The sequence below is a fragment of the Parus major genome, chromosome 5 (genome assembly GCF_001522545.3).
Source record: "Parus major isolate Abel chromosome 5, Parus_major1.1, whole genome shotgun sequence".
Taxonomy (NCBI): domain Eukaryota; kingdom Metazoa; phylum Chordata; class Aves; order Passeriformes; family Paridae; genus Parus; species Parus major.
In genome coordinates, this window is record NC_031774.1 from 21,424,317 (window position 1) to 21,450,800 (window position 26,484).

General features: G+C 38.4%; 1 protein-coding gene and 1 long non-coding RNA gene across 3 annotated transcripts in view; both read left to right on the forward strand.

The window, feature by feature from the left end:
• Positions 1 to 268: 268 nt before the first annotated feature.
• EXT2 (exostosin glycosyltransferase 2) overlaps positions 269 to 26,484 on the forward strand; it is a 73,008-nt gene continuing 46,792 nt past the window's right edge. Inside the window, exons 1-7 of one of the 2 annotated variants that reach the window (XM_015630856.3) lie at positions 269 to 565; positions 1,740 to 2,299; positions 2,498 to 2,587; positions 7,217 to 7,333; positions 10,710 to 10,905; positions 14,256 to 14,395; positions 15,230 to 15,323. In XM_015630856.3, coding sequence (XP_015486342.1) covers positions 1,764 to 2,299; positions 2,498 to 2,587; positions 7,217 to 7,333; positions 10,710 to 10,905; positions 14,256 to 14,395; positions 15,230 to 15,323 — 1,173 coding nt within the window. In that variant the 5' untranslated portion in view covers positions 269 to 565; positions 1,740 to 1,763. Of the gene's footprint in view, positions 566 to 1,549; positions 1,665 to 1,739; positions 2,300 to 2,497; positions 2,588 to 7,216; positions 7,334 to 10,709; positions 10,906 to 14,255; positions 14,396 to 15,229; positions 15,324 to 26,484 lie in introns of those variants that run through there. The other variant, XM_015630857.3, reaches the window with a different exon arrangement.
• Positions 22,912 to 26,190, forward strand: LOC117244513. The gene is made up of 2 exons (XR_004497731.1): positions 22,912 to 24,924; positions 25,981 to 26,190. It is a non-coding gene; the product is annotated as an uncharacterized LOC117244513 (long non-coding RNA).

Consider the following 26,484-nt stretch of genomic DNA (forward strand, 5'->3'; position numbering starts at 1 on the left):
GCTTGGGCCCGCCTGCCCGCCGCGTCGCTCGGAAGGCGGCCCGGCCCGTCCCTCGACCCTTGCGCCCCGTAATGGTGTTGCCGCCTCTGTCTGCTGCATGTTGCTCCCGTTACTTGCAGCACTCCGAGTGCCCCTTGTCCCGTGCTTGCAGTTGCCCGAGCGGATCGTGTGCTGTGTGAGGAGAGCGTCTCCGTGGCTGGAGAGGTGCCTTTCGGTGCGGGGTCGTCCAGCCGGGCTCGGGGCTGGACAGGTTTGGCGAGTGACTGAGATGCTCGCTGCAGAGTGCGACCCGTGTCATCACATGGCTGGTTGTGGTGCTGTGTCAGGAAGGAGGACTAAAGGACGTGGTTAACAGTGGGAAGCAAGTGGAAAGTTTTTAGTTGTGAAGCTAATAGTAATGTAGCATTCTGACTTATGTCCTGATAACAGCATGACACGTGTGTTGCTCTGTACGGGAGATTTTAGAAGCTTCCTCCAGAATCAGATTGTGGATGTAAAGTGATGAGAAGAGCCGTTGAAAGTGGAATGTTAATTAGCATCTGAGATTATTTTGGCCCTGCAGTGTGTAAGTACAGTCAAGTCATACATTAGCCACCTCATCCTAACAGTCTTTTGTTAAGAACACAAAATAAACGTAATTCAATTTGTTGCACCATTTGATTAATAATGAAATTAATGTTTCTTTCGTTCACTGATACTTCTTTTATTCATATTTGCTGTCTACTTGGACAGTTGACATGTCAGACTTTCTAGGTCACAAAGCAAGAAAACGTCCTATTTGTCCAAAAGAAAAACACATAATTATACTGTTCACATTCTTTTTCTGGAAAACATGCTTATTACTCTTAAAAAGCTCTCATTGCGGAGAGTTCGGGTTGAATTTATTTATTATGAAAGTTATAGTTGAGAACCTAAGCAAGTTGTTGCTTGCTGATTTTTCAGTCTGTAGTTAATGTAAATTGTCTTCTGCAGGAACCACAATTCTGTGTGTAGGAGCTTGTAAAAAATATCAAAGCTGACAGTAGTTTGTGATACTTTATATTATGTTAGTTTTTAATTTCAACTGTAGTTCAGGCTATAGTGAACTATTTAAATGCTTTTCTCAATGTGGCTGCAATGGCAGCACATAGAACACTTTTATGCCCCATGAAGCACATTGACAAAGATGACAAATTAATTCCTTTTTCTTGCCAGAAGTAGTTTACCATCATTCTAACCTGGTATGGTGGGGTTCCTATGAAATTCAGTTTAGAAGCCCCTTTACCTAAGAAACACTATCATGGTCCTAAATTTTGGGTGATGCCCTGTTATAAGCCCTTTGCAGGTATCCAGGTGTTTTCTCTTCTCCTGTAGATAAGCATTTTCATTAGCATTCCCTCTGAATACACTTTGCTGTAGGTGCACTGGGACCGAAGAGGCATCACCCCTTCTGCAGTGTCTGAGATTTCCTCTCCCTCTCTCTGCCCAAGCTGTGTCTTTTTCTGGCTTGTGGTTGTTAATTGGCCCACATAACTTCCTTACAGCTGGGCACAGCAGATCAGCCCTGGTTGGTGCTTGCCAAGAGGCAGTCCCAGTTGGCATCCTGCCTTCCGGTGGGACTCATGAGCATCTGAAGAAAACCAACTACAATCTGCTGAGGCAAAGACCCCTCCCTGAAAAGGAATGTATGTTTCTCTGCATTGTGATACCTATGTATCTCTTCTAGAGTTCATCCTAAAGCCTCTCTCTCTATTTTGTAGCGACAAGAGATAATCGATTCCATTATGTGTGCCTCAGCCAAATATAACACCCGGGGTCCAGCCCTCATCCCGAGGATGAAAACCAAGCATCGCATCTATTACATCACTCTCTTCTCCATAGTTCTGCTTGGCCTAATTGCGACAGGAATGTTCCAGTTCTGGCCTCACTCCATTGAATCATCCAGTGACTGGACCGTTGAAAAACGCAGCATCCATGATGTGCCTGTGGTCAAGCTTCCTGCTGATAGCCCCATTCCTGAGCGGGGAGACCTCAGCTGCAGGATGCACACCTGCTTCGATGTCTATAGATGTGGCTTCAATCCCAAGAACAAAATCAAAGTGTACATTTATTCACTGAAGAAGTATGTGGATGAATACGGGACGTTGGTGAGCAACACCATTTCTAGGGAATACAATGAGCTGCTGACGGCCATCTCTGACAGTGAATTCTACACTGACGATGTCAACCGCGCCTGCCTTTTTGTGCCATCCATAGATGTCCTCAATCAGAACGCCCTCCGTATCAAAGAGACTGCTCAGGCCTTGGCACAGTTATCCAGGTATGTGCTGAAACTTCAGTGTGTGAACAGAAAGAACACAAAGTGAAAAAAGTAAGGCTAATGCAGTGGGGAAAATGCAGTGAGTTAATGCCAGCATTAGCCTTTTTGCATTTGCATTTAGCATTAGTTCTTTGACAGAACTTGTCTATATGCAGAGAATACCTTTCTAATTGCAGTTTGTTTCTTCTTTTGCTGTAGGTGGGATCGAGGCACAAATCATTTGCTCTTCAATATGCTGCCTGGAGGGCCACCAGATTATAACACTGCCCTAGATGTTCCTAGGGATAGGTATGTGTTGTGCTGTGTGATGGACAGATCTGGGTTTAAATGCCACTGCAGAAGCAACAAGCTCAGGAGGGCAATTGACAGCTGAGGATGTGCTTCTTAACCTTTACAAAGCTAGACTATGACTAGCTTGCTTCTCAATAAAGGAAAGTAAAGCCTTGTATAGAAGAGGTGTTTACTTTTGAAGTCTGATAGTTTAGCCCCATCCTAAATTTTGTAAAGCATGTGTGGCTGACAGTTTGCTTTTAACTCTTGGACTTGGTGTAAGGTTGAACACTTGATCTGGTGTGTAACTGATTATGAATGCTTTACAGAATGTTCCATTTGATGCAAATTGGAAATTTAAAGATGATTAGAAAGCAGCAGCTTTCTAATAGAAGTGAGGTGCTTCAAGGACATTTTAAAGCAGCTGCTCTGCTTGACAAAACTATGCTGAATTTCAATAGTTTTGTTATCTTAACAATTAGACTATATTAGTGATTGGACAAATGCTCTTAGTAATTCTCTGGCAAGTGTTCTTTAAAATTACTTGCCAGGAATTAAAAGACATACATTCTGAGCTCAGTTTTTACTTGCAGGATAGTTTTGGAAAGGAGGTGGTAAGGCAAAAAAAAATGGGGCTAAGAGGAAGGTGATACTGTTACTGAAGATGTTTCTACTAGGCGAGTCTGAGTGTGCTTAGTTCTGCTGAGTTAGGTCCATTGTAACCATTTTCTTGAAGGTCAAAGTTAACTTTCTTCTGCCAAATGTTAATAAAATCTTGCCTGAGATTGGGATCTTTGCTATGTGATTGTCTATGAAGTCTTGATTTCTTTGCAGCAAAGACAATTTAAACACCTTCCAGTACCAGAACAGATTTATTTTTTTTTTATGCACATGTTTAAAGAGCAAATTTGCTTATTGTAATTACATCACTGTGAAGTAGGGCTTTAGTTTTTTCCCTTCTCTATATGAAGCATGTTGTATCTGTGGGTTAGCCTGGAGAGGGCAGTCAAGCATCAGTCTCATAAGCAAGTCTGTTGATCTGTTAGTAAATACTTGCATTTGTTGTATTAGATTTGTACTTAAGGAGAATTTTCATTTGACAATGGAATGGACTACATGTTTATGGATTCATGAGTCTATCACAGAAGTGAATTTATTCACTTTATTAATGTAGTAGATATGTTGCAGAACTTTTTATTTTTACCTTTAAATCTTATATCTCCATTTACATTTGGCCTTGCTTGCCTTGGCTTAGCAGGCAGGAAACCTATTATTTTTGTAGGTGTTTCTCCTAAGTATTTGTCATGCCACCTTGGAAAACTGAATAATTTAAGCAAAAAGCTGAAGTCTTTTGGCATTCAGCTGTTGTAGTTTGCCAATCTGCTTAGTCTACAGGTGTATGATCACCAGCTGTAATACGTAAGAGAGACAATAACAGTGCTTGGGATGGAAAAAAAAGTGGAAATTCCTTTTTGTAGGCAGTCAACAGTTTGACTGTTTGATGTACAGAACCTATTCTACAGGTCACAGGTGTGAAGACAAGGGGCTTGTGAAAGAAGTTGGGAGTGTGGACCTAGTCCTGGAGAGGCTTTCAGTATGATTTTGGAGACCCTTGGAGTTCTTAGTTCACGTCTAATGAAGCAAGTGACATGAGAGTGTTTTCTTAATTTGAGAATGTCTAAAGGTGTTAGGAATGGGTAGTTAACCAAATGTGAAAGACAGTTGTTTGTGGCATCATGGAGTGAGAAGCTGCTGGCCAAAATAAAGGCATGCTGTCAAAGTTCAATTGGTTTTGAATGACTTGTCTGAACTGTACCATGATAACTCCAAAAGGAATGCATTTGTGGGAGCTTGAGGATCATTTGTATTTCACAAATGTAATAATATTTGTAATATTTGTGAAGTTTGCACAGGGAGTGTGGCCTGCCTTCTACAGCCAACATATCTGAGAGATCATACACAGTTGAACTATAGTGGATCATGAGGTTTAACAGACTTTTGTTCTATTAATTTGCTGCAGAATATTGATCCAGGTAAAGTAAGACCTTATACACAGGGGGGAGTTCAGTTATATAATAATTTTACATCTCAAAAAGTTCTTGGCTAAGGTATTTCACTAAGGGATTGTTTGTTTATTAAATCTTTAAATCCAATTTCCAAAGAAAGTGTAAAAGTGCTTTATTCCATAATTTCAAAGGTCAAAGTTTGGCTTGTGGTCATGAAAGTTATGTTCCTAGTATTAGCTGCCATAACATATGTAATCTCCTGCCATAAAACTTGAAAGATAAGCTGTATATTATCTGTTAATTAGTGCTGTTGGATTTGGTACAATGATGAGGCTGAAAGGATTTCTTTTGCAAAGCTATTCTGGTGCTGTAGAATTGAATTTATGAACTAAGATACTTTTTATTTATTTCTGTTTCAGTCTGTGAATTGGGTTCAGTGACTTGTGAAGTTTGGCAGAAAGCTGCTGCAGATGGCAGTTGGACAGAAACATTTAGAGTACAGGCCAGCTGGAGCACCTCATGGAGAGAAGGAAGGATCAATATTTGAAAAGTGGTGAAAAGTTGCTCAGGGACAGTCATTTCTTGCTGATCAGCCCAATTTAAAGATTATTTGTCTTGAGTACCTTAGGAGTTAATATTCCTGCTCTCTTAATGCACTGTACAATGAAAATCCAAGTGGAGTTACTTAACTGGTGTTGGTTCCCTGTGGGTTTGTTTAGGTAAAAGTCTGCATGACACACACCTGCTTTCTCAAGGCTGATGAAGTGCTGTTGTGTTTTCACTGGATCCTATTAAAACAATCTGGTTCTGGTTTCCCAGTTTGGGAGGGGTGTAAAAAGAGAGAAGGGAAATACAAACTGCAAGAACAGTAACACCCAAGCCAATTTTTTTTCTCTCTTCTTGTAACTGAATTAATATAGATAAGACATAGAACATGCAGCTTCAACGGTGAGACCTAGTCACACCAGTATTGTCCATGTTACGAAAAGCAGGGGGATGGGGGACATTGGAAAGGAATTAGAAATTATGTGGAACATAAATTCTAAACTCAGCATGTATTTAGTTTATCATCTAGTTCTGAAGTTGATTTTGTTATCATGGTTTTTGTTCTGAATGAAGAGACACATATATGGCAAAGTGTGATAATGGTATTTGAACACTGAACAATTGTGCTGCAGGTCAGAGCATGAAGTGAAGTATCCTGTGGGACATATGATGGGGATTAGAACAGGCACAGCATACTGGTGTTCATCCAGAGTATCTTGTTCTGATGGGAAAAATCTTGGGTGATAATTCAGTGTAATGATAATCTATTGTCTAACATTTGTGGAAATTACCAAGGATTTCATTCAGTGATATCTGAAAACAAGAATATTAGCTAATGGATTGTTGGTGCCTCTTCCAGACTCATGTTGACTTTTTGTTCCTGTGTGTGTTCTGTTTACTGATGAGACTTGTGCCTGCTCTGATCTGAGCTGTGACAGTAAGGCTTTCCACTGTAAACAGTTGCAACAATAGGTACAGCTCCTCAACATCGTTTCTTTAGTGCCTTGTCTAGTAATGTATGTGTCCTGCTCCTTCCCACAGAGAAAGAGACAAACTGGAATTGAAAAATATGGTACCTTAAGCAGAACCAGTATCCCAGAAGTAACTAGAAGTTCAGCACACCCTCCTGTTGAGTGACTGAAAGTTTAATCAGCTTTTTGACAAGTCTCACAAAAGAAGCTGAATCTGAACTTCTTTTGGAACTAGGATGGTGTGTTCCTGTTGCCACCTGGTCATTGGACATAAAATAGCAACAGAAAAATTATTCTTTTCTGTTTCTTAAAGCACTTCTGTGTGGTAAAAGGTTGTCCCATCTAGGAGAAGGCACAATGCAAATCATCCTGTTGGAAGATTGAATTTATGAGTCCTTGATTATTCCCATGCTCTCTAGCATATAGTGTCCCAAACAACCTCTACTGTTGGAACTTAATGTCATGACATAGAGATTTCTTGTTTGTTCTCATGTTTTCTGTTTATAGAATTTTTGTGTAATATAAAAATGAAATAAATTTCACTGTCATGATAACTTTGAAAATATAGTTGCAAAAACTTCACTTTATTTTCCATCCCAAGAAGTCCAAAGTCACTGTAAGATGCTAAAATACTGTTACTGGACTGTGATTTGTATCTGAAATATAGCTTGTCTTGAACAGTTTGAAAGTCGTGCTATACCCAATTTTAGTACAAGCATCAAGGAATATCTTAACTAGTATAAATAATTCAGAATGTACTTCTTCAGATTAAGATTGTCTTAGAATATGTAAGCTTGCAAATAGCTCTGATGAGCAATGACATAATTGACATAAATGACAGCAATATATTAGATTTCCCTATATTAATGCAAAAACCAGCCCATTCCTCAGTGATGATGCACAATTGTAAGCACTCTGTTGGTGACTAGATCCAATTTAGCAGTAAACCAAGAGCACAAAAACTGAAGTCAACCTAAAACCAGCATGAAAGCATGCCACTGACAAATGCTGAGGGAAAGGCTTACCTCTCAGGGTCTTCTTGTTCTGGTAATGACAAGCAGTGACTTGCTGGAGTTTGAGTGTTACACATTCTCAGTTTAAACTTACTTTCTTATATTTTCCAGAGCTCTGTTGGCTGGTGGAGGCTTTTCCACTTGGACTTACCGGCAAGGCTACGATGTCAGTATTCCTGTTTACAGCCCATTGTCAGGAGAAGTAGATCTACCAGAAAGAGGACCAGGGTAAAGTAATTCCCATGAATTGGGAAAAGTATATTCAATATCGTATTTTGTATTGATGATTAGGAAATATAACTACTAACTTTATAGTGAGCTTGGGCATTAATAGCTCTTGTTATTAAAATAGATGATGCTTTCAATGCTGATGGTTCCAGTGCTAGTGGTCTTGGGTCAGTTGCTAACTGCTCCCTCTAATACCTTTATACTTTTCTTATATTGTGGTGCCCAAAACTCCAAACGGGTGCAGAGGACTCAGAGTGGGACAATCCCTGCCTTTGACCAGCTGCCTGATGCACCTCAGGACACAGTTTGCCCTCCTGGCTGCTGAGGCACTGCTGAGTCATATTCCAGCTTGCCATCGACCAGGACCCCCAGGTCTCTTTCCACAGGGCTGCTCTCCAGCCCCTTGTTTCCCCGTCTTATCATACATCCAGGTTTGCCCTGTCCCAGCTACAACCTGAGACTTGTCTCTGTTAAACTTCATAGTGTTAGTGGTTGCCCAGTCCTTTGATTTGTTGAGATCTCTCTGCAGAGCTTCTCTGCCTTCAAGGGAGCCAACAGCTCTCCCCAGTTTTTTGTTGTTGGCAAACTTACTTAATATCCCTTCCAGTCCTGTGTCCAAGTTGTTTATGAAGATGTGGAAGAGCTCAGGGCCTAAACTGGAGTCCTGAGGAGCCCCACTGTGACAGGTGGCCATCCTGATGTAACACCCACCATTTGCACCTGTCTTGTCATTAAGCTCATGAAAAAGAAGGATGAAAACTTCTTTGTGTGATTGTGAGAATACATACATTCAGAGCTTAAAATACTGTTTTTATTTGTTTCTTTTTTAAAAGTAATGGATTAAGACAAAAACACAAACAACACAACCCTCGCTTCCTTGAGCCTTACAGTTGAAAGTGAGACAAGACAGCTGGGAAATAAAGCACTGGTTTTCTCAGTGCATGTAATTAGCCATTGAAATTAACTACCCTGGCAATGCTGGCTTCTCTAATCCGTTAATGTCTTCAGAACGAGAGGTGGTAGAAGTCTGGAAGACATGTTTTAAGTGGTTATGGAAGGCTGTTCTTTTTATATTTCATAAATCTTCTAATTACACAGCTGAAAAAGTTTCACTGTAACAAGGTCTTACCTCTGTTATGGTTTAAAAGATGGGCAGACAGAGGCAGTGGGGATCAATGATCTGTCTGTTTATTGTGAAGATCAAATTTACAAATGTAGAAACTTTAGGTCCTTTTCTTCTTAGAGTGTTCTGTAGAGAATATGAATTTTCAAAATAGAAAACTAATTGAAATGGTGCAGTCTCTGTTGGACACAAAAGTTATTGGTGTTTGGATTCAATTGCCTTTTCTGGTAAGGGCAGTGCTTTTGGTGTTGCTCTTGGCTGTTCCAAGTATGATAATGCGGTCAGTTAGGACAAACTTGTGCAGCCCTGGTTTACTTTGCTCACACCCTTTATGTCCCTGGTTGTGATGCCCCTGGACCAGGCCAGTGAGTGGCATCTGGTTGTATCCCGACTGATTGTTTGTAGGTCTCAAGTGTTACTACATTCTGAAACAGAGTGAAAGCATGCTTTGTGTTTCTGTCTGGAGAGCATGAATGTGATGGTAGGCTGCAGCATGTAAACACAGAGGCAGTCATACTGTTCATGTCCATGTAGTCAGTTAAACTGTGTCTGATTTTGGGTCGGATAAGAGAAACAGCTCTTGTGTTCAGTTAAGGTATTGGGGATTTTATTTCTTGAAACAGCTTTTTTTTTTTTGTTTAAATTGTGCTTGGCAGCCTGGTGTCCGGAGTGCCATCCAGTGGCCAGTCAGCGTTACTAGTGAGACGGGTACCCAGTCTCCACTGCTTTGTGCAGGAGGGGTGGGACGAGGACACAGGGCTCAGGATCCAGGCTGGCTTGGGATAAACCTTTTCATCACACTACATGAGTGTGTTATTTATTGGGAGATGGCGTATACTTTCTTCTGTAGCAATGTTTATCAGCTAGATTTTGAGTGTCATAGAGTGATGACAGTTTAAAGGCAAAATTTGGTTTTAAACATATATGCAGACAAACCTACTTTTATTTTTTTTAGCTGGTTATATGCATTTATTATCACTCATCTGTATCATTATTTACTTTTTTTAAGGCCTCTTACAGAGCTGAACTGAGGGAGTCTGATTTACTTGCCTTTTTAATTGAATTGCTTAAAATCCACTTCTGCTGGTAGCAAGTTGGTAGCAGCTGGGGACTTGTGAGAAAGAATGTTAAAAAAAAAAAAAATAGTATGCATCTGTTAATTTGAGCAACTAAAGTGACCAGCGTGAAAATGAGTAGAAGAGGTGAGAAGAGCAGCAGGAGAGGTCTGACTTTATAAAGTGTGCATGTTTGTGTGTTTTCAGAGCTGTAAATTAAAGATACCATCACGTGGAGTAGAACTGGAATCCTAAGTACAGGCCTTGTGCTTCCTGTGTTCTTTTGGCAGCATGAGGGCACTCACTCACTATGTGTGTTCCTTTCACTGGGGAGTGCTGGAGCAGTCTGACTTCAGCTGATCTGTTTTAAAAGGAAACCCAAGTAGATAACAATTATATGACTTGCAATTTTCCAGTATTAGTATAACTTTTTTAAGCGGCAAGCACTTAATTTGAGCTTGCATTCCTATGTGGTCTACCTCTGGTGTTAGTGTTTTTAAACACTTCAGTACTTAAAACGTTCAGCACATTTTAAATATTCATGGTTTTGGAACGTGGTAGAAGTTGAGAGTGTATGGAATAACATACACCATATGGACCTTCAACTTTTCTTTGGAAATCTTGTTTCTATGTTGCCCCAAGGGACAGAACTGAATCACATTTAAAAAAGATGAGCTTGTTCTATTGCTGCTGTCACCATATCAAGACTAAATAAGGCTAAATACTACATACTCAGTTGTCAGTTCAGTGTCTTTTTTTCAATTAAAATTCATGAGAACATACATCTCAGGAGAAACCAGAAGCACTTGGAGTCCTATCTACTTTGTGTTAGTACACAAACACCAAACAAAAATACAAACAATCCTGGCATCAGTAGCAGGCTGATTTAAAATGCAGCTAAATAATGTTTATTTAAGTTTATAATAGTAGTTATAATGCAAGTGCCTATTCTAATGTAATAAGAACTCTTACCAAGTACAGATTTATTCAGAACTGTAGATAATGTTGAGCCACTTACTATCCCAGACTTAATTATATTTCATCATTACCCTTTCCAGCCTTGTCTGAAAATATCTTGGCAGCATGTCCATGTTTAGTTAATCTTGCTCTGCTTTTCCAGAATGGAAGGAAATGTGGTTTTGAGCATCTTGGAAGTAAACTTGCAGTGCTGTCAGGTAACCTGGCTGTGTTTTTTCAGTCCTCGCAGGTATTTCATTCTGTCATCTCAAATGGCTCTGCACCCGGAATACCGCTTGGAGCTGGAAGCTCTTCAGGCTGAGAATGGAGAATCAGTGCTGATCCTGGACAAATGTACAAACCTGTCAGATGGGGTCCCTGCTGTTCGCAAACGCTGCTACAAGAATCAAGTCTTTGATTATCCTCAGGTGCTTCAGGTAAGACTGTCTCTCCTGCAGGCTTCTATTCCCAGCAGTGTCTGTCGTAGCTCTGATTCTGTTCCTGTTTGGCCCTGGTTGGATAGTTCCTTGTATTTAATTAATATGCTGGATATGTTTCAAAACTGCATCGTTTGTTATGTTAGCTTGAGTATTATTTCCTAAGTTTATCCTTATTTCGAGAGGCCGAAAAACTATGTAATCAAACTTATATGCAGACTATGATTATATAAGACTGGTCATGGTGGTTTAGTAACACAAGACAGTGTCATGTAAACTTTAAAAGAATTGCACAAAGATACTGCCAAATTCAGCAGCAGTGGGATGCTAAAATGGAGGAAAGGGAGGAAAAACTTTTGGAGGCAGATAAAGTTGCTTAGTTCTAAACTGGAGAGGACCATTGGAATCTACACCTTCCGAAATAGCTGACAAAAGGGCTTTCAGCAGGCATGAATTTGAAATTGATTTCTCAGATATGGCAGTCCAGGCCTTGCTAGATGAAGCTTGGAACTGAAGATAGCTTTGTCAATTGGATAGAAGATTAAAATGAACTTAAGGAGCTTATGCTCTTATATTTGGGGCACACAAAAAGTGTTGCATTTAAGGAGAGTTAGATTACATTTTTTGTATGCAGCTTAGTAGTTAAATTGTACAAAACTATCTGTGTAGATGACAGACTGAGCTAGAAGGCTTGTCAGCATGCAGCTATGAAAACATCTAGGTGAAATGTGTTTCATGGCCTTGGCCCAACTTCCAGAGGCCTTCTGATGTCAGTGAAGATAAAACTAGATAGTGTTCTCAGACCCCTGTGTCTCTTGGCAATTCACTAACAGAGGTGCTTTGGCATGCAGTGTGGTGAAGTGAGTTATTCCATAGGCCACTGTGCTCTGTCTGTGGCCACCAGCAAATAATCTGTCTTTGAACTTCAGCAAATGATGGCAAAATAACAAACGAGCTGAGGAAAGGCAAAGTTTCCAACCCTCCTGTTATGTTTTGTAGGAAATATGTTTAAAATTCCATGTGGAGGAGGAGGAGAGGGAGGAAAGGGTCACCATGAGTCCTAAACTTTGATTAAAAAAGAAAACTTGTTTGCTTTATTTCTTTAAATACAGACCGAATTGCTAAAGGATAGCCAGTTAGGGAATCTATATCTATATTTTGCTATATATGATTTTATAACTCAGAAGAGAGCTGGCACATGCCGAGATTGTTAAAATACTTTCCCCTGCATTTCCCTTTGGAATGTCTGGCTGATAACAGTGGTGATGTGAGGAGATGTATTTATAGTAACCTTTGTCTAGACAGGAAAAATGGTTATCTAGGCAGATGAGCATGTGTGTCCACATCTGGGCTTTTTTTTTTTTTTCTTTCTTGTCCCTCCCAGATCTTACTAGTCTCTTCCACCTGCTGCTGTGTGATCTAGTGAGTCAATGGTTAAAATGTATGTTCATTCTCTCAGCTCCTTCCATTCCCCACACCCATCTTTTCCTTCTCTTCCTGTCTAAGAGTGGGGGAAGGGGAACTTGGATCACAGTTCATCCTTTCCAACACTGCCTTTACAGATGTCCTACTAGACAGACTCTTGGACTTCTGGGTTGTTAATGCTTCCTGTTTGCAGTTTTGGAGGAGGTTTTAAAGGCTTTTAGTACTCTATGGGTATGAACACAGGTCTTGTGATTGCATCAGGAAACAAGTGAAGAGCCAGCAAAACCCCTTGTATTTCCTAGTTCAATCTTGATGTTTTGCTGCCCTGCTGAGCCTTCTGGCTCCTTTTCTTCAGGCCATGGAACACAAGCTGGAAAAATGTTTTCTTATCTGTGGGAACCCCTGTATCAACTTTATAATTTTTCTTTCTTAAACTTAGGGATAATACTGACTTGGGATTTTTCACTGTGGTGTAACTGAACTCTGCTAGCATTTATTTTGCAATCTTTAATCTGTAGCAAGATTCCTCAGTGGCAGTGAGAACTAAAACCCCTAAATACAGTGTGAGTGCAACATAGTCAAGAAGCCTTCTCTGCTGCAGGTTAAACTCATGGCATGAGCAGTTCATAAATTTTGTATTGTGAGTTGTGGACGTGAGTAAATGGATTATACTCTTTTTTGCGACAATTTCCTTTGTCTTTGAAGCTCCCTTCCTCCTACTCTCATTCCTTCAGAATGAGTAGCATTGATAGAGTCAATCCTTCTTGTAGATTTTACTTTCAATGTAAGTAATCATCCTTTACTTACCACTGGAAGTGCATTGCCCAAGCCTGAACCCTGTTCTGAGTCTTTTGTTACTGTGAAGAGTAAGTGAATCCTTCAGATTTCTTACATTGTATATCTTTTTCGGCTGTAATAGTACCTGTGGGTGGAGTAGTTTATTTTTCAACGGTACAACATTCCTGTCACATGAATACCCTCCCTTTTCATGTTCTTTTGTAGGAAATGTCCTCTTCTGCAAAGTGCAAATGTTAGCCAATTATTTCATGCTTTATATTTGTGTGGTTTGCTGTTTTTCTCTAAGTGTTGAATTCTATATGTATCATTGTTTCTTAGTTGATTTAGGTGTATAATGTGAAAGTCTAATCCTGGTATCCATTATACCTGCTAATACTACAAAATCATAGGTATTGTCAGACTATAATAAATATAGTCTTAATTCTGCTGCTCAGTTAACTAAGGGACATATTGAATGCTGTTGCACTTAGGAAAGATTACTTGGTCCAATATTGTTTTACTTGCAAGCTGCTTCTAACTGCTTCATACTTGGAGCTCTGTAATTGTAATTTATCTAACTGTAAAGCCTATGAGGGCTTTATCTAGCCCCTGATTTTTTAAAAAAAAATAATTTAATTTGCCTGTGAAAATGCTGCCAAACATGTCAAATTACTTGAGATACTAAATCTGTTACTTCCCTGCTATCCAGAGCTGAACTGCCTTATAACAGAAGAATATTAAGTTTGCTTTATACAGTTTATACTCAAATAAGTTTATCTTAATTGTTGCTCATCTTGTGCCAAACTTTTGAAATGTTTTAAACTAATTTTTCTCCTTGAGTTTCTTCAACTGAATTCTAAAGCTGGGCAATTAAAATAAAGCACAGAATTTTCCCACCAGCCCATTTCTCATTCCTTCACTTACAATGTTTTTCATAGCCTCTGGAAGATAAAGTTGTAAAATGGTTTTGAATTATCTAATAATTCAGAATGTATTGGTTACACAGAGCAGATTGGTTTTCCTTTTTTTTTTTAATGAAGGGAAGGGAAGTAAAACATAATGCATATATACATACACACACACAGTGCAAATATAACGTTTCCTTTTATTTTTTCCTCATCTGTGTGTTGGATACCATTTGTTGGCAGGAGTCTACGTTCTGTATTGTTCTTCGTGGAGCCCGCCTGGGACAGGCTGTGCTAAGTGATGTTCTTCAAGCTGGCTGTGTCCCAGTCATCATTGCTGACTCCTACATTTTACCTTTCTCTGAGGTTCTGGACTGGAAGAGGTCTGTACCCTCACCGTTGTACATCAAACCACTGCCTGAGATACTTCATTGCCTTTGGTGATTTGAATCAAATCTGTGGGATAAGTTGAGTGTTCTGGGGGTTACAGGAAATTAAATACAGAGTAAGATGCCCACTGTCATTGCCCTTGATCTATTATGTATCAAAAATAGAAGAGGAAAATAAATGAGACTGATATGACAGAACATTTGATTTTCCTGCAGCCAGTCATTTTTTCTTCGAAAACAGATTTGCTGTATAATCTTGTGCTTGAATTCAGTAAGGACTGGTCTCCATTCAGGCTCTTTTAAGGAAAATACATACTAAATACTGCATCACAGAAAGGCTAATTCTCTGTATTGCACCATGATTCTCAAGTTTATCTGAGATGGAAAGATATCATTGCTTTGTGACCAAGCATTATGCCCAGTTACATGTTCTTGGGATAGGGATAATATGTACAAAAATTATAAACTGTATATGCTATTACTGTTTGGTTACTCCAAAAATCTCTGCTGACAGCAAGTCAGTGACAATCCAGAGATGAGAATTCAGGATTTCTGAATCTCTGTCCCTTCCACAGTTATTTGATTGTCTGGACAGATTAGTCTACAGACTTTGCTGGCATTATCTGTGGGCAGACTGGCTGTTGTTGGGAAGGAACTGCTATGGAGCATTTTGTTACACTGAAAAAAACTGCTTCTTTTTGCTTATGTCTTTTGAATACATCTTATTAAAATAGGACAAGATGCTTGGTTGGAAAAGCACTCAGCATATTTTAATGTAGAATTTCTTTTTTCTCACCTTGCCATATGTTTTCTTCTTTTTGCTTATAGGGCCTCTGTTGTCATCCCTGAAGAGAAGATGCCTGAAATGTACAGTATTCTGCAAAGTATCCCCCAGCGACAGATTGAAGAGATGCAAAGACAGGTAAAGCAATGGAGCATGTTAAAATGATTTTCCTTGCTTTACAGTTGGAGTGTCAGTTCATACACCTGCCTTGCTCTGAAAGCTGTTGAAATGCAGAAATATCCACTGTACTCTTCTGTTAATATTTTAATTATTTGACCCTGTTCTTTCCTTATGCTAAGCATCTGCATTTGCCATCAGTGGGATGGAAGCTCTCCTTGAATGTAAGTGTACTGCCTACTGACATGTCTTAACACATTTCTGATGAAATCATGGCATATATTAGTTTTGTTTTTCTACATGGTATTTAAATTGTAGTAAAGAAATTCAGGAGTCTGTATTTATTTCAAAAGAAGCTTTGGTTTGTAGAAAAACTTTAATCACTTAAAATGTGAGGAGGGCATTAATCCAAAATATTTTTAATATTTTATCTACATTGACAATTCCTCTGAGAGATTTTTCTTATTTGATGAATGCAAGAGCTGAGACCATAAGCTGTCAGGCCAGTAAAGAGGATATTACAATGTAATGTACACTTGTATCTAGGATATTTCATCCTTGACATCTCAGTGTACCTGAGTGTATTTTGTTATAAGGTGAGACAGTACTCTGATCATTGCCTCAGTTCCTCATCAGGGAAATGACAGAGGAAGTAAGAGCTAGGCATTTAGGGAAAAAGTTAACTATCTGATCTCAGGTGACTTTTCAAGATGCATGGGATTTCTGTGGTCAGATTGCTACAACAATTGTGAAGTCACATGTCTGAAATTCCCATACGTGACCTTAGTGACAAAGTTGTCTTTTGTGTGGTCCTTGTAAAAAGTGACCCAAGATATTATTTTAAAGTATAGCCTGTAACACTCTAGTTGTTTCTACTTAGGCAGCGCTAAAAGTTGCACAGTGTATATTAATGCTGATATATGGGGAGAAAATAGACTCTCAAATTCAGAAATAAATATCTTTCACACCTGAATCCTGTTGCCAGCTTCACTTCATTCTGTTCTGAGTCTGCAAATACCACAGCAGCCATCAGGGGTCTCCTTTCTCTTTAGTGCCCTCATACAAATGAACCATTTTGATGGGGCCTGATGGCAGCACCAACGTGCCGCCAAAACCAGGAGGTGAGGAAGTAACCTTGATGTTACAGCTCCTAGAGATGTGATTTTTGGTTTAGAGATGTTAACACTAGGCAGTTTTGCCTACTAAAGCTTTAAAACTGATATTAATAGTCTGTCAAAATGTGCAATAATTTTCTTGTTGTCTATTTCACTGATAGCGTAAAATATTTCAGGATAGTGTTCTCCAGCTATGGACAATGCACTTGACATTATGCACACCTTAAACAGTAACTTTTAGGTATGAAAACAGGCAACTCATCTGTAAAAAAAGCTAACAAAATAAAGACAAAGGAACAAACCCCCTAAACATTCACAAAAAACCAAACCAATAATAACACCCTTAATTTGGATGATATATACATTATCTACATTATCCGTGACTCTGTAGAATTAACTTCAAAGAGATGATATTTTAATGTTCACAATACAGATATAGCCTCTGTTCAGAGTGAATTTTGTTGGATTATACATGTTTTGTGATGGCCATTGTCACTGGGTTCAAAACATCATGGAACATCATTGGACAATGTGCTTCTATTGACTGAAGGGGAGATGTGTTTTTCTAAAGCTTCTTCTCACATCTTGTTGCTTTTATTGTGTGTTTTGAAAGTAAAAGTAACAGGATGAAATCACAAGGTCTGTCTTTTATCTTCATGAATTTATTTTGGTTTGTGTATTGGGAATACTTAAGCATGTTATCCATACATTTCATGTCCTGTCAGCCTTATTTACAAGGCAAAATCCCTGTGTGTCTCTGAAATTCCCTTGTCAATAGGTGGTCTGTGTTCTAGCCATCTAGTATGGTGAAAAGTATTTAATGACTGATACTGTGTGGACTACCAGTAACCTGACATGTATGGTTGAGATCATCTTTTTCTAGGCAAATAGTACAAATCCTTGCTCTGAATTTCTCCTGCCTGTATTTGTCATAAAAAAGCATGTATTTGTCACACCTATCAGACTTTTTGGGTCTGATAACCTTCCTGGGATTGGAGCATTGCTGTCCAGCTGCATTGGTTTCAGTGGTTGTCTTATGATATAATTCTTATCCTTATTTTGAAAACATCAAAATTTAAACAAATATTACTGTAAATGTTAGCTTGCCAGTTTTCTTTGTTGATTACTTTGTACTTTTTTGCAGTGTTTTATTGCAGGAGGTTCTCTGGAGGTCATACATCAAGGTTAAAATGTAGATATAAACATATAAGTGTACACCTACATACACCTGTATATAATTATTTTCAAGTTGAAATATGTTGTCTGCTTTTAAGGAGTAAAATTTTCTCTATGTGTGTTTTTATTTTTTTTTCTTTGTTTCTGGAGATACTTCTAGCTATACATGAGCTGGGGAAGAGAAGAAGTCTTGTAGACTTTTAAGAACTCATACATAAGAACATATACATAAGAACATACATATTACATAAGAAGTCATATTTAAAAGTGTTTTCTTCCAGTTTGTACACCTATCATGGGCATCACATAACACTGTCATGAAGAGGATAAAATACAGGACTTTTAGTTTTGGAGACATCATCTGTTAGGATCTGTGGCTGGTATGACCTGAGCTGTGATTTCCTACAACACAATTTTTTTTTTTTTAAATTTTGCTCAGTTTTTCATCGGACAGTACATGGTATAAGCTGGGATTCATTGGTTTGAGGAGAGCTTGAGTGTGAGAAATCAAAATTAATTTGTACCTGAATTGCATTGAGATCTCTGGAGATCAGCTTGATATTCAAACTTGCAGTACAGTTTGCTCTCAGCAATTCTTAGTCCAGTTTCCTGTGTGCCCTCACAAAAGGGAATAGTTTCTATGCTTGTAGTCTACACAGTTGTAAAAAACTGGTAGGTGTTTTCATTACTGCATGTACAGCCTGTGTCCCTGAAAACCAGATTCTCTCATAGAACAGCTCTTATAAACTGCAACAGTTTGACCATCAAAATGAGCCTCTTCTGATTGAGCTGCTAAAAATAATAGCAGTCTGGATGAAACTTATGTATCTCTGGGATTCTGTCTTGTCTGTTTTCTACAGTAATGTTGTCATTCTCATTTTCTTTGAAGCTTCCTTGAACCATCCCCCTCTCACAAATAGTTCCATATGGAGTCTGAAACACTGGCAGAAGTGCCCAGAGGCAAGTTGATAACCAGCTTAGCTGCAGACTTGATGCTGCATTCTTATGCTTTTATTTTATCTGCATCTCTAACCAGCATCCAGGTAATAGCAAAGTTCTAGAAGTGGAGAGGAAGAAGTGGATGTAATGGGCCTGTATGATAGAAAGTTTGAAATTTTGTCTTTCTCCTTCAGAGTGAAATAGATAAAGGAAAAAAAGCAGAACTTTGCTGGTATCATCTTTTCTCATGTCTTGTATAGATTCCCTTGCAACAGTTTTGTTGTTTTTTTTCAAAGGTTTTGCTCTGAAAGCCTGTTAGTCTCTAGAAACATATTTCAGCACTGTAGTTGATATATAAATGTCTTTAACTAGTGTGAAAGTTTTTCTCAGCTTATATCTCACCCACTGTGCTTTTTTCACCCTCTTTGTGAGGTGAATCTGTCTATGTGAACATATGGGTATCTTGTAAAAATTTTTTTCACTTAATACCAGCATGCTAAGAACTCTTTTAGCATGGATGGACTCATTAAGATGTAGAATCAGAATATGGAAATACTATGTAATGGGAATAGAAGACTTATTCTTCCATTTATTTAGGTATTCTTTCTCCCTGAAGAGATTTTTGGTAAGGAGTTTATTTTCAAAAGGTGGCTTTGTGTGCCCCTTCCTTTTTGACTTTGTAACACTCCCCATCTCCCAGAAATAAAACTTCTGAATTCATGTCTGTTCTTGAAGACTGGATGACTTTGTGTGCTCTGATGGCATAAGGATGAAGAGCTGATATTCTTAAGTGTGGGAATTCTTTTCATCCTGGTTTTCTAGGGAAGCATGGGTATGATCACATACAGTGTGCATACTGATTTCTCTTGGATTTCTGTTACTGCCCAATTTAAACCAAACTTACCAAGAAGTGGAGAGGATGGAGATAAGAAATTCCATACAGTTAGGTACCTGTGTAGGAGTTAAGCTCCCCAGAGTAACATGGCTTTTTAAGAGAAACTTTGCAGCTTGAGCTAACATGGAAAACTACTTGCATTTATCCATTATGAATTATCTGCTTTGGGAAAGGTTTTATTTGGAACTGGCACACCTTAGGCCAGAGAAATTCACAAAATGGCCAAACGATAAAGTGATAAATTAAATTCAGTATACAAAGGGGTGTATATGCAATTTAAAATAGCCTTTTCATAGGCAGTTTTGGCCTCTCAACTAGCTGCAATCATTTGGAAAAGAATTAAGAGCTGTAATAAATAGTTATGCGAAAATATAAATTCCAAAGTCAGTTACATTAAAAAAAAAATACTAATAATTTTTAGAAAAGAGGTAGAGAACAAGGTGGAAAATACTGTGCCACAATGTATATCTGTTGTATGTCTGCACCATGAATACAGTCTAGTTATGGTTCTTCCATCTTGAAAATGGTATAATTGAACATAGGTGATCAAAAGTTTCAAGAGAGGACTGATTAAACAGACTAACACTCTTCATCTTGAAAATGAATGATTGGTGGTGCAGCAGGAATATAATACAGAACTATAAAATAAGAAGATAATGAAAAAGTGAATGGATGTGACTGTACGTTGTTTGATACAATTTCATTTGATGTCTCACAGTACATATATTATTTGGAATCTGATCTAAAAAAAGAGATGGTCTCACAGAACTAAGGGGTAGTCTGTAAGAATCACTGCTTCATAATTTTGTGTGAGTGAAGGGGTTTTATTGACATAAAAGGCAGAATGAAGAAATCCAGAGAAGGAAAATCTGTCAAAGATGAATGCGAAGATATACCCTCTGGCTTAAAAGTTCCTGCATTGCAGACTTCTGGAAGCTGGAAAGTACTTTGAGGAAGTGGTGGCTTATGCCTGCTGTTTCTGTGGGAGGGGGGTTCCTAAAGTACCTGCTGTGGAGCGCTGTCAGAGGGAGAACATGGGAACAGAGGGCCATTTGGTCAGACCTGGCAGCTTCAGGACTCATGTTTACAAAAGATTTTAGTAATACATTGCCTCGTGTAATAACATTGTCAGATAATCAGTGGTTTTTAAAATGCATCTAGACTTCACTGGCTGCCAAACACTTCAGTGGGAGACTATTGAAAGTGATGTATAGTTTCCTTCTTTGGATGAATGTGTAATTCACTTTCCTGAAGCCTCAGAAGGTACCCTCTCAAATAGTGGCCATGTACAATTCTTGCTTTTCATTAATTAAAGTTTTGGGTGTTTTTAGCCTGAGTGGAAAACGAAAGGCTAAAAAAAGATGTAAATTCAGTGTAAAAAAATGTGGATAGAAAACATGTAGTTTGCAATGTTTTTCCCACAGTTGGAATACCTGGACAAGCTGTTGTAGTTTTTCTTGTGCACATCCCATGTGCCTCAGCCCTGAACTGAAGTTCAGACTCCAGGTCAAACAGAGCTGAAGACACAAGCATAAATCAATGACTTGTTTTAGTGCCACGTTAAAACAACATGAGTGGCTGGCTTTTCTGACCCTCCTCCCTTTCATTTAATGTGCTTCTTTGGCTCTTCTTTAAAGAGGGCTCTGTAGAGTAATTTCAACTCTTATCAGCTTGCTGACAGCTATATGAGCCTTTCTGCTGGCTCCAGGCAATCACTGCCAGCGTGTGAAACATCCCATTCTTGCAGTGAAATGGTCTTGGATAGAGTTAAAGCAAATGGGTGGTGGAGTTTTCCTGTGGGTGGTGCAGCTTACATGAAAGAGTTGGGATTTAGTTCTTGTTAACCAATTAAACAGAAATTCATTTCAATATCTGGACACTAGATGCTCTTTGAGCATACTTAGGCTTTTACAAGTCCTTTTAATAAGAATATTAAACTTACAGCTGCAGTTCTTTCCCTGACAGGGGACAGCTTCTGTCTTTGGGTTCTGTAGAATCATCATTATCAAATTTAAGAGAACTTTCATCTGTCTGCCATTTGTAGCATTTTAAGGAGTGCGACTGCAGAGCCTAACCCTGCTTTAATCCTCCCAGAGTGCTTCAGTGAAGCTCTGGGTCCCCCATAAATGTCAGGCCTGGACAATTTGCCATCTTATCAGATGCAGTGAAGTTAGTTCCAGCCCTCTCACCCCTCCCCCAGAGGAAAGATTTGTTGCTGCAAACAGCAAAGGAAAGAAAAAACTTTTTCCTGGCTTGCTGCCAGGATCACCATGGGAGTTGTAGAATCCTTGGCATTTATATATGTGACTTATATTGCTTCTCTCTCCCTTCAGTTGTTGCAGAGAGTATCCTTATCCTAGATTTTTTTTTCCTTCTTGCCTGTCCTGCCTTGTTGTTTTTCAGAATGAAGAAAACTGTCCTCGTGGCATCTCTGAGAAAGAGCTCTGACATTTGAGACCGATCAGCACCTCCATATATAATTTTTATAGGATACATTTGGACTTCTTTTGTATCTACATAGGCAGCTTCTAAACAGTAAATGGTTAAACTTAACTATAAGAGGAAAATTATGCTATTCTAAGACAATTTTTTGTTTGTTTTTCAGATTCAATTTTAAGAGTCTGTGTTTTAAGATTTGATTTTAAAATTCTGCATCTTGTTGCACAGTGGATTTTTAGTACTTACCCTTTACAGGTTGCTATATACATCTTAGACTACAGATAAATGAGATGATACAGAAATTGGAAAGGCATGTCATGCAAAAATATTATTTATATATATAAATAAATATATATGTAAAATACTGTCATGCATATGAGGCAGCTGCAGACAAATGGATGATTAAGCATATCTCCTGGTGTTGCACTCTTGCTTTGTTACTCTTTCCTTCTGCTGCTGTATAGTCTGTACCACACCACACTCCTAATCCAATCTGCTTGCTTTGTTTACCCGCTTTAATTATGGAAAGTATTGCAACTTTAGTATTTATCTTTATAGCATAAATACATTGCATTGCTGTAGTAATTTGCATGTGGGTATATTAAATAGAGTAGTAAATACACCTTGATCTTGTATCCATTTTGCTGATGAGTAGATATGTAACTTGTACAAGGTCAAATCATAATACTCATGATGTAATTTAGAAATCGAAATTCTATTTTAATGACTGTATCAAATTTATCTTACAAGACAGTAGGAACATCTGGCTTTTAAATTAGAAGGGTCTTACATTTTCTATAGAAACAATTTGCTGCCAGATAATCTTTAGCCAGCTTTTCCTTTAATGTTTGTCTGTAAATTATGTAGATGTATTGAATAGTTTCTTAGATGCCTGAATGTAGAAAATTATGTGTCTTTTTTACAAACTGAATAGTGGGCTGTTTTAGGAATATATAGCAGTGCCCCTTGGCTTTCAAAAGGTGTAATTTGTATCTGGGGCTTGGCTTCTTCTTTTTTTTTTTTTTTTTTTAAAAAAAAATTTTTTCCCCTAGCAACAATTTGTAATACTAATTAAAATGGCACCTGGCATTAGTTGTCTTTGAATCCTGGTGACTTAATTCTGGAGAGATGTTACGAGCAGAAGGATTGTAGAGGGTGTGCATATTCCAGGATATTAATGTTGGAGTAGGGAATCATGGATGGAAGCTTGGCTTCATAAAGTAAAGAATAGCATGCTATTCCAGATGTTTACCAAGAAGAAGTAAATAACTCTTGTTGATGTCTATCAATGATTTTTTTAATGTACATTTATTTTCAATCCTGTTTCACTATTATGAAACTACTACCACATAGTATTATCACAACCAGCAGTTAATATTCACCTTCCCCATTTCATCAGATAGTCACACAGCCATGTGCGGTTTGAGCCATGAAGGATGTGGTATTTTTATATAGCTCATGCTAAGATCAGTTATTTTTAAGATATGGAGGAAAAAAGCAGCACCATATCCTAAATGGAATTTTTCCAGTGGATATGGAAAAAAAACCTTATGACTGCCAGTTCTTCAGCTTTTATCCTCAGAGAAGTCAGTAAGATATATTTGTATTCAAGCCATGCTGGCAGTAATGTCTGTGGTTAAAGTTGTCCAATGTTGAGAACTGTGTGTATTGGGGGTATGTGTATTATGTTGGTGCTTATATAAAACAGAGCTGTATAGCTTACAGGAAATGGAGCAAAACATGCCTTCATCAAAAGGGCAAGTTCTTCCTGGTATAGAGCTTAAGCTCTGAAATTGAGGTATGTGCTGATTTTTGACAGCTATAATATGGTGGTAACCTTACCTAGATTTTTTTTTTTTTCTTCCTTCAAAAAAGCTGTCCTTTCATGTGTGTGATTGGCACTGGGCTTGCTTTGTGTTTAGCTTCTCTAATCAAGGGAATTTAAGCTTCTATTCTCCCTGCATTAATTCAGCAGTCATGGGAAATCTCAAACAAGCCAGATCTTATTGCAGCAGTTGACACAAATAAAAGCAGTTGTGCTTTTATTTATTTATTTTTGATGCTGGATGCTGATTAAAAGTTTCCAAGCATCCTTTAGCTATGTTATAAAGCCAACCAGCAGAGAGCAGGGCAGCTGCCAAGGAAGGGAGATGCTGGTGGACACAGGACAAGATCACAGTGGGAAGCATCAGTGTGTGTAACTCAGAAAGCTGGGAAAGGTGTAAACAGATCCCCAATTTATCTATAGGGTGGGCTCTCCAAACACTGCTTTATTGGCCAGTGGCTCCTGCTTTACTAACCTCTAACCTCTGCAGTACTCAGAGGTGCTGCCCACCAGCCAGCCTTGTCTTTGAACCTCCCTTGGCTCCTGCCACCTCAAAGACTTGCAGTCAGAGTCCTGTGTTTTGCTTGGGACCTCACCTCTCAGCAGGATGCCTGCAGCAGGGAAAACTGATCTACCCTGAGAACATAGACATATTTGAAGGCAATACCCCTAGGACTAGAAACCTATTGCTTTCAGTTTCAGGAGCTGTCCATCACTTGTCAAGAAATGTGGATAAAACATCTTCCCACCCCCCAACTTCTGGTCATGCAGTAGTTGAATGCTCCCTGCAATCACATACATATATTTGTTTTCTGTTATTTTCCAGACTGCTGTTGAATGAGTGATAGCACAATTCTAGCTCACTGTTGATCTGGTTTTATTGTTGAGTGTGTCGAGAACAAACATCATAATCAGGATGATACAGGTTCAAATATTTTTGTCTACTCCCCAGGTTAGGTGTGCCTGCCACTTCTTTTACAGTAATGGCCTGCTGAAATTGGAGTAGAGAGCCATGCAAACTCCTGGACACTGGAGGGAAGAGAGTTTGCTATTTTTTGTGTCTTTACATTATTACTGATGACTATGTAGATATAATGGCTTATCTGGAAGCTAGAGTAGTATTTATTTCTCTTTTTCAGCTGTGTTATTTCTATGGTGTCAACACATGGCATTTGCTCGTAAATAGGAAGACAAACTGAAAGCTCTTTGGGAGCAAAGGGAATTAAGAAAATGGTATTTATTTTTTATATCACATGATTTTAAAGCTGTAAATGCTGCATGAAAACTTTGGGGTTTTGTTTGGTTGTGGGTTTTTTTTTTTGGGTTTTGTTTTTTCCTCTTACCCTGCTTCTTTCTTTGCTGGCTTTTTCTCCATACTTTGCAATAGTATTCCCATCCACAGCTGAGAATGGGGTGGATTTCTTGCTGCTCCTAGTGCTGGTATGTTTGTTGGCTCCATAACTGAAAAATATTTTGACCATGGATTTGTAGGGTGCCAGGACAGTAAGTCAGGTTTCCTGGCTGGTGCAATGTTGACTTCTGCAACAGAGTTGCTAAGTTGACATGCTCATTAATCAAAGAAGCAAGTTTGAGGTGCAGAAATATATGGAGGGAGGGAAGAACACCAGTGCTAAGTGATATTTTTATCTATTCAAGTCTTGTGTTCTTGCTATTTTTAGAATTAAGTTGCTATCACTAGGACAAGGAATAGCGGAAATCTGTATTTTAAGGGTAAAGATAATGCAGGATTTCAAAACTATATAAAAAGTTGCCATTTAATGAGAGAAAATGAGAACTTTATTGAAAATACCTTATTTTCTGTCATGTATTTAAGTAGAAGAAGGCTCTTGATGAGAAGATGAAAACCTTAAAAACTCCAAAGCAAAAAATTTCCAAAACCCACCACCCCTAAAACAATTAAAAAAAAAACAACCAAAACCCTCAAACTCCCAAAGTTATGTGAAATTGTGGAAGCAAGAGTGAAAATGTTAACTTTAACAGATAAGCTTCTAGGAACCTTTCTCATATATGCAGAATACGTGTTGCATGTATGGATTACTACAATTGATGTGGTTCTTTTCAAAGCACCAAAGAGGAGAAGGCTGTAGTGCTTAATTTTAATATCTGAGCTTGCACTAACATTTTCTTTTAACTCTTCTAAGAGTCAGCAAGTAGTCTCCAGCAATAAAACTGAGAGTGAGTAGAAGTGAGTTATTCCCAAGTGGCTGGTATCTGAAGGGTAAGATTAGCATTTTGAACTCTGACCTCTGTCCCCTTATGAATTGGCAGCTTCAAAAAGAAAAAGGAAAAAAAGAAATTTGGATAATGGAAAGATTCAGTTTTCACTTTGTTGTATCTGAAGGAGGCAAATGTGCTTGTTCCATCGTTGAAATTACTGCAGCAGAGAATATTGAGACAAAGGATTAAATCCAATTACTGCTTCACTTCTGAAGAGATTGTTTTTGAAGCTGAATTACAATAAAAACCAGCGCTGTGAAATGTCTGTCTAGAATCTCTTTCTTAAAATATTTGACTATAATGATACAAATTACTGTTTTGTTTGCTCACACTGCTGAAGTGCCTTGTAATTAAGGAATATTCCTCTATAGGCCACTCATAGAATTTGTATAAGTTAAATAGATGAATTGAGTATTTTCAGGGCTTTACTTAATTGTGCATAACTCAGAAACATGGAATGAAAGTTCAGAAATAATACTAAAAGAATGATGTCAGATTACATTAGAAGCAAACATTAGTTAACTGGAAACAACAGTGTATGCCCTGTGTTGTTCT